Consider the following 12,983-nt stretch of genomic DNA (forward strand, 5'->3'; position numbering starts at 1 on the left):
TCCGGCCACTTGAGGGATGCGGAACGACCGAAAGAATTCATCTCGTCTCTGGTGTGGAAATGGACGTGCTGCGGAACCAGTCGGAGGAGGCTGTACGTCACTGCCTGGACCGACCTGCAGACTGACGCCTTGGACAGGCCATGGCCATCTCCGACGACCTGCTGAAAGCTCCCTGTGGCGTAGAACCTGAGGGGGGCCAAGAGCTGTACTTGCGGTGTGAGCGCAAAGTTCCTCCTGGTTGCGCGTCTCAGGTCTTCGCTGATCGTCCCAAGCAGCTGTCTGATCAGCTCCCTGGGCAGCCTGTAGCGCTGGATGACTGCCGCGTCATTGTAGACCTCGAGGGGGTCAAAGATGTCCGGGATTCGAGCATTAATTGCAACAAGGCGACTCCGGGGACGCCTCGGCCTCTCGGCCTCTCTCTCTCTCTCTCTCTCTGTCTCTCTCTCTCTCTCTTGCTCACGGAGCGCTAGCACACGCTGTCTACCAGCCATTATTTGCACTGACGTAGCCTACTGCATGGCCCCTTGCACTATATAGGCCTATGTTCCGAGACTACTTAATACAACCTGCCAACGAATAATGTTAATTAGATGCGTCATGCCTCCACAACACTATCAACACATTAACAATCAGTCAGACACTCGGTTATGTTAACCAGTTAATTTATATTATAAGGGTATATCAAACTCATTGCTGGTGTTTCCACATGTATTATTTTATAGTTTGTATAATAGCTTTATAGTATTATAGTCTTTATTATAATTATATAGTAGTAGCCCTATATTTAAAATTGCTTTTTAAGGATGCTATGTAGCCAGACAAATCTTTTTCCTCTCAAGGATTTAAACCAAGAGTAATTTTAAAAGCTTTAACACAAAAACATGCACACATGTTCGACAACGAAGGCAACACAGCCGCTCAGCGGCCATTGAAGTGTGCTTTATCATTTGTGGAGACCATTGTGGTTCATATTAGGCTGCATTTGACTGAAACATAGTAATTGCATGATTTTAACACATCGTTTGGAAAAACAAAGTTTCTTTTATTTCAAAACTCAAAGAAAAAACGGTTCAAAGGTGCCCACACCAACAAGCAACATTTTAAGAAGTGGGGGGGGGGAATAGCTGATAATGAATGCGGTCACTAGATCCGATGTGGAGCGAAAAAGAAAGCGTCGGAAGTTCGACATCAAACCAATTAGACCGGTGCGGGGTGAACACGGCGCAGTCCCTCAACGATAATGAAGAACAAACCATGGCCATCATAGACTTCTCAGCCTCCCAAGGCATCCCAGGGGGAGTGATAAACATGCGGATATCACGGAAGAGGGAGATCCTTCAAGTGAGCGATGGCAGGAGGATGAGGAACCCAGGATCCCCCACCAGTCCACCTCGGCTGCCCCCACCCGTCATGACCCGTCGCCATCTCAAAAGAGAACAAAAATGCCTTAAGAGAACAAAAATGCCAACCTCCATATCAAATATCTGTGTGTAGGCCTACTGAAAATATGCATCACCTTATTGCTCCGGGATAATTATTGAAAGGCTTTGCTGGCCAAACCTCTCCTCCTCGAGGGCAAGCTGACGTGCCATAAGGTCCAACTCGGCCCTCTTCAGCACAATCACCTCTTCCTGGAAGCGAGCGTCAGGCTCGGAGGATTCCCGGAGAAGACCACACACGTCCTTTAGCAGAGCCACCTTCTCCCTCTCCAGCTCCACCAGGTCTTGGCTGCGTTGGCAGCCACGACCGATGATGGAGGCGGTGACAGTTGAGACGGTGGAAGGGGTAGAGGTGGCAGCCGAGGTGAACGGTGTGGTCAGCAGGGGCGTCATGACGGGTATGGAGGTGGGGGCAGCCGAGGTGGACTGGTGGGGTATCCTGGGTTCCTCATCCTCCTGCCATTGCTCACTTGAAGGATCTCCCTCTTCCGTGATACCCGCGAGGATATCCACTCCCCCGGGGATGCCTTGGGAGGCCGAGTAGCCTATGATGGCCATGGCTCGCTCTTCCTCGTCGTTGAGGGCCTGCGCCGTGTGCACCCCCGCACCAGTCATGTCGAAATTCTGACCCTTTCATTTTTTCCGGACGTCCACATTGGACCTAGTGATGCCAGTGACCGCAGTCATTCTCTCAGCTATTTCTCCCCACTTTTTAACTTTTTGCTTGTTGGTGTGGGCACCTTTTGAAGCGGTCAAATAAGAGGCCTTTGTTTGCCTCCACCTCCTCAAGCAGAACGTTAAGTTCCTCAGGTTTGAACAACGCTTTTCTCTTTCGTGCCATTTTGCAGAAGCCCTTCCCATTTTCCGCAGGTTTTTTTATAGGTGGGTCATTTCACGTGACCAATCAATGAAACCTTATGCGGAATCAGAAAAAGTCGGCTCTCTTTGCTGCGCAATATGTTTCAGAAATCAGCACATTAAGATAAATGGATTTGCGTAATATGGAATTATTTCAGGGGGGGGGGGGGGGGGGGGGGATGCCGTATCTTTAGCATTCATATTATTGCACTCTATTCTTTTCGTAGGCTACTCTGCTGTTGGCGTTGATGGGGGGGGATATTTTAACCCATTTTAACCCCATTTTCCTGCGACATTCCTGCGTCTCCCCCTTCTACATAGCCCGTTTCCGCACCGTGTCAGTGGACAGTTAAAATCCTACGGAGTGCAGTGAAAGCGCGTTCATGTTAAGAGGACTTTTGGGAAACGCCCCAAAGAAATTAGCGATGGTCCGATACGACTAAAGGCTGTGTGCGCCTCGCCATTGCGATACATCCACTGTAAACAGAGCGGATGGTACCGTGGCTGCAAGCTGCTCAGGGCCACACCCCCACCCTCCTCCTTGACCCGCCTCGCTCCTCCTCGTTTATATTAAAGCTACAGACCCCAAAACAGCACATTTGGGGGAAGCTGAATGTGCGACTGGCTCGGAGTGGCTGTAACTGCACCACGGCTGAATTTCAGGAACGTATTTGAATACTGTGTTAGTGGCCCACTAATACCTACATGAAAGCATCCATAAAATAGCATGTCATGGGACCTTTAATGTAGGCTGTGAATTAAGATGAATCCAGAAGCTTAGGTAAAGTTGGGAAATTCGTTTTTTGTGGCGTCTTGAACCAACACTACCATCACAAGTGGTAATCTAAGAAAAGTTGTAATGTTTTGTTTTTCTCTTGATTTGTCTTTCAGAACTTGGAAGGATTCGCTCTAAATTTGTCGTACTGTTATTGGACCAAGATGTCATCAATCTCCTGCGTTACCTTAGGGAGATTAATGTGTTGAATGACGAGGAGAAGGAGACTGTAGAGGGGTGGATGACAAGTGAAGACAGAGCACGTTGTCTCATTGATACGGTGATGAAGAAAGGGGAGAGAGCAAGTAGCGTGATGGTTGATTATCTGACTGAGAAGCCCCCTGAACTATGGCCGACCCTGGGTCTGACCCCAACTTCTGCTCTCATCAGTGAGTTTAACATTTTCATAAAGTTACCTTAACATGTGTGTTAAGTTTGTCAGCAACTAATTGGCTGAAATGTTGGTGTCAATCAAGGTAATTAATGTTAAGCGTAATGCACCACTTCTCCTGTAGGGGCCCAGAATCACATATAAACTGTGTGTGTGTGTGTGTGTGTGTGTGTGTGTGTGTGTGTGTGTGTGTGTGTGTGTGTGTGTGTGTGTGTGTGTGTCACAGGCGAGTTGTGATTTTGAGTGTATATTTTAAAGAATTTATCAATTTTTATCCCAGAAATTGTCAATGCAGAGATTATTTGGTTGAGAAGAAACTTAACTTTGTTTAATTTGCCTTTTCTCTTGATTTGTATTTCAGAACTTGGAAGGATTGGCTCTAAATTAGTCTACACGTTGTCGGACCACGATGTCATCAATCTCCTGCGTTACCTTAGGGAGATGAATGTGTTGAATGACGAGGAGAAGAAGACTGTAGAGTGGAAGACGACCAGAGAAGACAAAGCACGTTGTCTCATTGATACGGTGATGAAGAAAGGGGAGAGAGAAATAAGCCTGATGGTTGATTATCTGACGGCAAGGCAACCTGAACTATGCTTAACCCTTGGTCTGACACCAACTTCTTCTCGGATCAGTGAGTTCAAAATGTTTATGAAGTTCCCTTAAAGGTTGGGTATGGGATTTGCGAAATGCCAGCAGATTTTGAAAACACACAACTCAAATGGTCGTACCCCCTCTCCTTCAACGCTGACTCTGACTCCACCCATTCCAAGTACATGGACTCGCAATCATGCACGAGCGAACACAGATGCGCGAGAGCGAGTCATTTGCTAGTTAGCTAGCTCCAGTAGCTACCGCAGGATAACAACAAGCAACAAGCAACAAACAGAAGCTGGCTCTGGGTCACGAGGTTTGAGTATGTGCACGAAGGGGTCGCGCACGGGGCGCGGGGGAGGGGGAGTGCAGTACGACCGTTTGATTGACGTACTTACTGTCCAATGCCACTCGGTGGCAATGGAAATCATTGGCTGGAGTTTTTCGAGCCCTACCCGTTCCACAGATGATTGACTTGTTTAATTTTCATGTCAGTACTTCTAACTCAGTGGCTGTAAGTGGGTTATGATAAGGATTTCAAGTAATTTTGCAAAAATGGCCAAAAAAGCGAATTCCATACCCAACCTTTAACATGTGTGTTAAGTTATTTCACCAACTATTTTGCTTTGGTGTTAATCAAAGTAATTGCTGTTAAGCGTAATGCACCACTTCACCTGTAGGGGCCCAGAATCACATATAAACTGTGTGTGTGTGTGTGTGTGTGTGTGTGTGTGTGTGTGTGTGTGTCTGTGTGTTTCACAGGGGAGTTGTGATTTTGATTGTATATTTTAAAGAATTGATAAATTATTATCCCAGAAATGATCAATGCAGATTATTATGTTGAGAATTTTCTTTTACTTTATTTAATTTGCCTTTTCTCTTGATATGTCTTTCAGAACTTCAAAGGATTCGCTCTAAATTAGTCTACATGTTGTCATACAACGATTTCATCAATCTCCTGCATTACCTTAGGAAGATAAATGTGTTGAATGACGAGGAGAAGAACACTGTAGAGGGGAAGACGACCAGAGAAGACAAAGCACATTGTCTAATTGATACAGTAAAAGAGAAAGGGGGGAAAGCAAGTAGCGTGATGGTTGATTATCTGACGGAGAAACACCCTGAACTATGCCCAACCCTGGATCCGACCAAAACTGCTCAGATCAGTGAGTTTAACGTGTTCTTAAAGTTCCCTCAACATGTGTGTAAAGTTTTTTGTCCATAACTAATTTGCTGAAGTTTCAGTGTCAATCAAAGTAATTGCTGTTAAGCGTAATGCACCACTTTACCTGCAGGGGCCAAGAATCACATATAAACTGCATATTTTAAGTGTGTGTGTGTGTGTGTGTGTGTGTGTGTGTGTGTGTGTGTGTGTGTGTGTGTGTGTGTGTGTGTGTGTGTGTGTGTGTGTGTGTGTGTGTGTGTGTGTGTGTGTGTGTGTGTGTGTGTGTGCAAGCGGGAATCGCTTGAAAAGGCGGTCGCCTTGGTTGGCGGAGTGCGGGCTGCGAATACTTCGGGGGCTGCTTGCAGTCCTAGTTATTATTACTTAGTATTACTATTATTAATATTAACGCAGGGAGCGAGGGAGCAAAGAGGGAGAGGGCGGTTCTTTGTTGTTTAGTTTCATAACCTTGCTCTCTTCTGCTCTTTCTACTCTCTTTAGAACTGTCAAATCTAATAATAGATGGTATTTAAGATTAATCGACACCAACAATGCATTCTGATACCAAAATCTTAAATATTGTCCATTATGTGTACTTAATGTAATCTGTAAATTAAGATGAACACACAGAAGCTTATAGGTAAAGTTGAGAAATTCGTTTTATTTGGCATCTTCAACCAACACTACAACAACAAGTGGTAATTTGAGAATAGGTGTAACGTTTTGCTTTGATGCCATTTTCCATTTCTCTTGACTTGTCTTTCAGAACTTGGAAGGATTGGCTCTAAATTATTCGCCATGTTGTCGGACCACGACGTCATCAATCTCCTGCATTACCTGAGGGAGATGAATGTGTTGAATGACCAGGAGATGAAGACTGTAGAGGGGATGATGACCAGTAAAGACAGAGCACGTTGTCTCATTGATACGGTGATGGAGAAAGGGGAGAGAGCAAGTAGCCTGATGGTTGATTATCTGACGAAGAGGCACCCTGAACTAAGGATAGGCGAGTTGCTATTTAAATGTATTTTTTCATTATTTTCAAAGGAATTATTTACCTTCATTAAATTATCATCTCGTTTGTCCAAAACTATATGATTCTTAAATGTGTTAATAACAGGAGGAACTAAGGTCACGTAGTGAACTCAGCCTCCCACTGCGCAATGTGTCGTCAGAGTGACGTCTTTTCTGTTTCATTATTGTACGTCAAATTTCGGTCCACTGAAGGGATTGTTTTGTAACGCCAGGCGACGTACTTTTTTCGATGTCTACCGAACGTCTAATGTTGACGTCCTCTGGACCTCTGTGCAAGGGCTATTTATAGTGCAAATGTGGTCGTTTGTGTAGACTTGTAAACTCATTTTAGACATCTTTTTTATACTACTTCTATAATTTATTTAATTTATAAAAGATAGGATAAGAAAAGGATAAACGGCGATTTATTTAATTGCAGCGTCGGATAAATGATTATGGACCGATCAATGGCTCTTCCTCCCTCCGTCTAGCTCGCATGCTTTTGACCCACCCGTAGGCCACATGCCAGTGCGCACACACACACACACACACACACACACACACACACACACACACACACACACACACACACACACACGAAAATGTAAAATAACAACATAATATACAAATATTACATCATGCATACATTTCCTGCACCTGTCATACGCTTCCAAATGACGGCCAAAAACCGTACCCAGTTCTAAGTCGATATGCTACAGCTACAGGAAACCTAATGGTACAGAAAACATCTTGAAACATTAAGAAGTAGTATAAAAAAGACGTATAAAATTAGTCTAAATTTGATGTTGAAAAGACGTCCACAAACGACCATATTTTAACTAAATAGCCCATCCACGGAGGTCCCACAGAGGTCAACATTAGACGTCGCCTGGCGTTACAAAACAACCCCTTCAGTGGACCGAAATTTGACGACCAATAATGACACAGAAAAGACGTCACTCCGGCGGCATTGCGCAGTGTGATCATGTATACATTTCCAGCAGCTGTCATAAGCGTCCAAATGACGTCCAAAAAATGTATGACGTCCCAAATAATGATGTCCAGAATTGGCCATGTACCGACCTGATATAAACATGATCTGCACCTCTATCCAACGTCCAATGTTTAGTGGGTTGGTTATTCGTGGCACTTTGATCAAACACTGAAACAATTTGGTTTACCAGAATTAAACGTTAAAAAAAAAAAAAGTTTTTTTTAGTACATTCTTTTTCAATTAATGCCATCTTCAAATTCTCTTGATTTGTCTTTCAGGGTTTGGTGGGGATCCGTCATTCAGTAGCAGACAGGAGAGTTCTGGTCTGATGTCCCCGTCTCTGCCCCTCGAAATGCATGAAGGCGACAGCGAGCTGGGTAAGTTTAAGTCTCCTAGGTTTAGGACTAATAAGTAACATATCCCTCTATATCATAGTTTTTCCCTATCAAAATACATTAAACAAAACACACCAGGTAATTACAGATCATATAATAACATAATAAGACCTAATTTAATCAATACTTTTTTTTAAAGAAGGTCAAAGGTGTGTGGCATGTTCTGGAAAATCTTGGGGATCTGGGATAACAATTCTAAATCTATGGCTTGTTTCAAACATAAATCATTCGCATGACATATGGCACATATTTTGAATTAAAAACTTTTTGTGGAGGTCGACATTTTGCTGAACCCACCAGAGTCCATTTCTATAGCTTCTCAAATGACAAAGACTGGAGAGCACTTGGTCAGACATAGTTCTTGGCAGTAAGATGTGTGTGTGTGTGTGTGTGTGTGTGTGTGTGTGTGTGTGTGTGTGTGTGTGTGTAACATTTACCTATTAAATATACTTTGTTATATGTTATGTTGAGTTACTTGACCAATCTAAAATGTTTCAACAATATTCAAACCCAGAGATATCCATAATTTTATTTACAGTAATGGTCCGTTGTGCCATAGGTCAATGTGGATGGCGTCATATGGCCTTTACCCCCTGTGGGGGGAATTCAGGAACCAAGTCAATCGTTTCTGTCTAAACTGTTTAACGAAAGAGTAATCCGAATTCATAACAATTAGGCTAGTTTATTTGAGTTATAAACGTGCACAAGCATATAACAAACATTCGCCCTGAGTTCGCCCTGCGCCTCTCTATTAGCTTCGCAAGGAGACGTCCCCAAATGGGAAATCAACCTCTGCCGCTCCAAGAGCTGCTCAAGCTGGAGTCTGCCGCATTGTCTAATGCGAGGACTTCTTAAACCGTGGCACAGGTCTCAGAAATGCTGAGATCAGCTCTGCTCCACACATGATGTGTGATGGAAAATCTATCTATTCATCATGTTGTTTCCCCTTCATCATGTAAGTTCTATATCCTATTCCTTGCATTGTCTAGCCACTCTACCTTTTCCTAGCGTTATCTAACATTAACCTTTGTGCCTGGGGTATACCGGTCACGAGGGAGCAGAGATCCCCTTATGCATTCTTCTCCTTGATGAGAATACAGGAAACTCTGTCCTTTTAAGTAAATATTATTTGATTTGCTCATTGACAATTATAATGTAGGGTCTCATAGTGGTGACTTCTAGGGGTGTGACGAGATCTCGTCCCACGAGATCTCGCGAGATTAAACACGACGATATTACCCGTCGCGTTAAAAATCTGTCTCGCGAGATTTGTGAGCTATCCAAACTTCTATTTCTGCCCTGTGGGGGCAGTAATGCTCCTTTGCTACGTCTAGACTGCCAGAACCTAAAGAAGGAGAAGGAAAATTAGAAGAGGAGGAGAAGGAGGGGAAGCAGCCATAAGCTGTGTTCGAAATCGTTCCCTATCACGGATATAGTGTACTATATAGGGCGCTCGCCATTTTGTAGTGGTGTTCGAATTCTCAGTGGTTAATTTCATATACTTTATAGTGCACTTAAAATACCCAAAATTTTAGTGTACATACGATGTTCCGTACATGTCACTCCCGTATACCACAATGCAATGCGGTAATGTTTGTTTGTCTCCGGCTTTCGTTTAGAAATGTCAACAATTTATTTGGGATTTAACATAGAATATTTAACATTAAAAATGTATTAAAAAAAAACTTGAACAAGGAAATGTAACATTTAACAACAATACAACCTCCAGCTTTCCTCGTGAGCGCCCTATATAGTCATGAACACTATATAGGGAATAGTGAGTGAGTGTATAGGGAACGATTTCGAACACAGCTAAAGACAGCCAGAATGACGTCGGAAAATACCCCCGCCACTTTTAAATCATTTGTTTGGCAGCATTTTTGGTACTTTGATTTGGTTTTGCACATAATATTGTTTGCAGAGAATTATTTAATTTAATTTATTTTACTTTAACTTTTATAAATGTTAGATTTAGTTTCAATTTCATGCATGTAAAGAGTTATAATAAAGCATTTCAAAATGCATGCGCAACTAGGTTAAATAAAAGTCTGTTGGTCCAGTCATATTTTGTCATCGTAGTTTTCTTAAAATCTCGTCTCGTCTCGTTCTCGTGAACCCAATATCGTGTCTCGTCTCGTCTTGTGAGCTGAGTGTATCGTCACACCCCTAGTGACATCGTCACACCCCTAATGGTGTCAGCCATTATTTTTTTTACAGAAGAGGCCTAATGTATTGATATGATATGTCAATAGCAATCTAGCTTAAATGTCTTCTCGACACGCCCATTTTACTCAGGATGCTCCGGTTGGTATCTTGAAGGAACTTGGCCGCACCCAAACAACAGAGCAGATCATGATCGCAATGTTTTTTTTACAATTTTCGTATGCTATTTCATCACTAAATTCACTTCTGATAAAGTTTTAGGCGAGGAGTCAACTGTGTAGATTTCGTATTCAGGGGCAAGCTAGCTAGCCGGCCGGCCAGTAGCTCTCTCAGACCCTCTCGCCCCACGGACCACTGCAGCTGACAGGGCAGACGGCGGACGACAATGGTTGAAGAAAAGCCGGCCAACAACTGTCTAACATTTATTTGATCAAATAAACTACAGAAGCAGTATGAAAGGGTTGTTTTGGTTTTTAATAGACTTTACATTTTACTGTACAGTTGAGGAGCAGTTTGAGCTTCAATTGTTTTCGGTGATAAGCCTGGTTCCTATTTTGGAGGAATGCAGGTGTCCTCTGTTGTTTACACAATACCAGTAAGAACACACCGGGCCCTATTTTAACGGTCTGAAACGCAAGTGGAAAGCGCAAAGCGCAAGTAGCTTTGTGGGCGGTTCTACGGCGCTATCGCTATTTTACAGGCGGATAAATGACACTTGCGTCGTGGCGCAAGTGTCAAAAGGGTTGGTCTGAAGCAGCCTAATTACCCGTAGGTGTGGTTTGGGCGTAACGTCCAACAAACCAATGAGAGTGCCAGCTCCCATCCCCTTTAAGAGCCATGAGCGCATTTGAATCGGACGAGTTGATATTTTGACAGCGCGTCTGCAGTCTCCGATGAGACAGATGCACATTAATTTCAAACTGCAAATGGCTCAGTTTATTGCCAAATAATATGGCCTAATTCACACAAGGGGTTTTCTTCCACAACTTCAGAAATACTGAGTCCTCAAATAAATTTCGCCAAAGAAAACGTAAATAATATAACATATGATATGCGGTAACTGATCTATTTAATGAAATACGCAAGACATTATAAACATTGTTTCTTATCAGTATTGTATGCTATCCTAATATGCATGTGTCTCCGCGGTAATAGACATTGCCATTGATTGTATTATGCGTTACGTGTTTAGTTTGCGTGTGTTTAAACAGAGCACACACGCGCGCCCGCATTCATTCATTCTTTTTAACACTCACTCGCGGTAAAACAATGTTTTTCACGATCAAATACTCATCAATCCTAAAAGTCATGGGCATGTAGGCCTATACGATGTCTGTGTCAAGAAAATATGTGTTTGCTGTACGGTGTTTGCAGATGCATTGATTTAAAAGTACAACTTATTACCGCTGCATCAGCTGTTCTTTCCCAAATAATTTACCAAGAATGTGCGGCTAGGTAGATGAGAGAAGCAAAGTGTATGCGCGAGGTGCACAAGCAATCCGTATGCATTGCATGCGCATGTAGGCTATGCATCCGCCCTTAAAATAGCATCTGAACAACGTGCCACTGACTTTAAACCAGGTATTTCCTGGTCAGTAGCGCAATGGTATTCAGCAACGGCAAAATAGCGTTTGCGCCAGAACACGCCTCCTCCTTCCGCCGAACCGCCCCTTGGGGCGCATGATCAATCCCTAATTTACCGGCGAGTGGCGCTGGTGGGAAAAGAACGCTCTGCGCCAGTTGTAAACTAGCAACGACACATGCGCCAGTGACTAAGTCACTTGCGCCGGATGCAAGATAGGGCCCACCGTCTCAAACTCTCAACAGCGTTCTGCATGCTCATTCCCCCTCATTCCTACAAGAATAACTAGCAAGAATGTTCTCCCCACTGATTGTAAAATGACGAGTTGATCACATGGAAGTCCTTAAAATATAGTGCGGCCAAAACAAGAGCGGCCACACAACCACCGCGGCCACACAGAAACAGATGAAAGGGTGGCGAGGGGACAGAGCTAGGAACTAATATAAAATGATAGTGCCCTGCGACATTCTTCTTATATCAGTTTTTTGTGGATTACGTCTGCAGTGTTTTCACTCAATATTGGAAGGATCTCAAGAATCGCTCTCCGCATTTGTTACTTATACCCAAAATTATCGGAAAGAATAGGCTTACGGTTGAGAAATCACAAAGTTTCCTTTAACTCTCTTTCAATCCAAATCTATGAACAGCTGGTACTTCCCATAATTCTACACTAACAATGCATTCTGATTCATGGAATCACTTTGATAAATGACATGATACGTGACAAACATGATACATGATACAGTCATGTTATATTTATTTACAGTGTACTTCATGTGGGCTGTAAATTGACATGAAAAACCGGTCCAGGTCATGTTTAGGATTACTTTGGGTTATTTGTGAAAAATGTTACATACACTGACACATTAATGTTTAAGTAGTATCTGAGGATGTCAGATATTACATTTCAGTATTTTTCAGAAAACTAAAAAATATTTAACGCAATTTGCAAATTCTATTGATTTGTCTTTCAGAACCTCTGATGACATCAGGCAGTAGCAGCCAGTGGAGCTTGTCCAAGCCTGAGCTGTCCGGCCCTGTGGACTCTGAGTCGTCACTTCCATTTGAAAAGCTTGGTAGCGCGCAGGGTGAGTTCAAGACTCCTAGTTGTACGAGATATTAGTCTACATGTATAACCCTCTATGTCATGGTCATCCGCCAGATCAATACGTAGTGTATCTTTTTAACATTTTTAAATGGTGTATATATATATTTGGCTATGGCTTATTTTGAACATAAGTCATATGCATGACTAAAGGGTTTTTGGGGTCGTCATGCAGTGACTAAAAAAGAAAGATGATCAACGATGGCAACTCAAAGCAGGTGTAAAAACCTAATGGAGTAATAATGGATTATTTCTTTAAAAATGTATCTGCTTAAGAATCCACTGTCCACTGATATGGTTTTAAAGCTATTGTTATCCAATGTTTTATCTCAAAACGACTTTAAATGCACTTGGATAAAACCAACTATCGTACTTGCATGTCCCACAACCTCGCTAGCAAGCTCAGATTATTTTGGACCTCTGCATTTCTAAATACAGAGGTACGTTCATGTTTGTGAGACTAATTATCATGTTGTGTACAATGTCTGAAAGCAACTCCATTATGCCAACG

The 12,983-nt window shown here is 42.9% G+C and overlaps 1 protein-coding gene across 1 annotated transcript in view; it reads left to right on the top strand.

Annotated features, from left to right (window-relative positions):
* Positions 1-12,983, top strand: part of LOC132475106 (uncharacterized) — a 444,510-nt gene that overhangs the window by 259,499 nt on the left and 172,028 nt on the right. Inside the window, exons 36-40 of the mRNA XM_060076081.1 lie at positions 3,825-4,097; positions 4,954-5,223; positions 5,986-6,225; positions 7,506-7,604; positions 12,342-12,455. Of these exons, the coding sequence (XP_059932064.1) occupies positions 3,825-4,097; positions 4,954-5,223; positions 5,986-6,225; positions 7,506-7,604; positions 12,342-12,455 (996 nt within the window). The remainder of the gene's footprint in view (positions 1-3,824; positions 4,098-4,953; positions 5,224-5,985; positions 6,226-7,505; positions 7,605-12,341; positions 12,456-12,983) is intronic.

This window comes from Gadus macrocephalus, chromosome 16 (genome assembly GCF_031168955.1).
Source record: "Gadus macrocephalus chromosome 16, ASM3116895v1".
In the NCBI taxonomy this organism is placed as follows: Eukaryota; Metazoa; Chordata; class Actinopteri; order Gadiformes; family Gadidae; genus Gadus; species Gadus macrocephalus.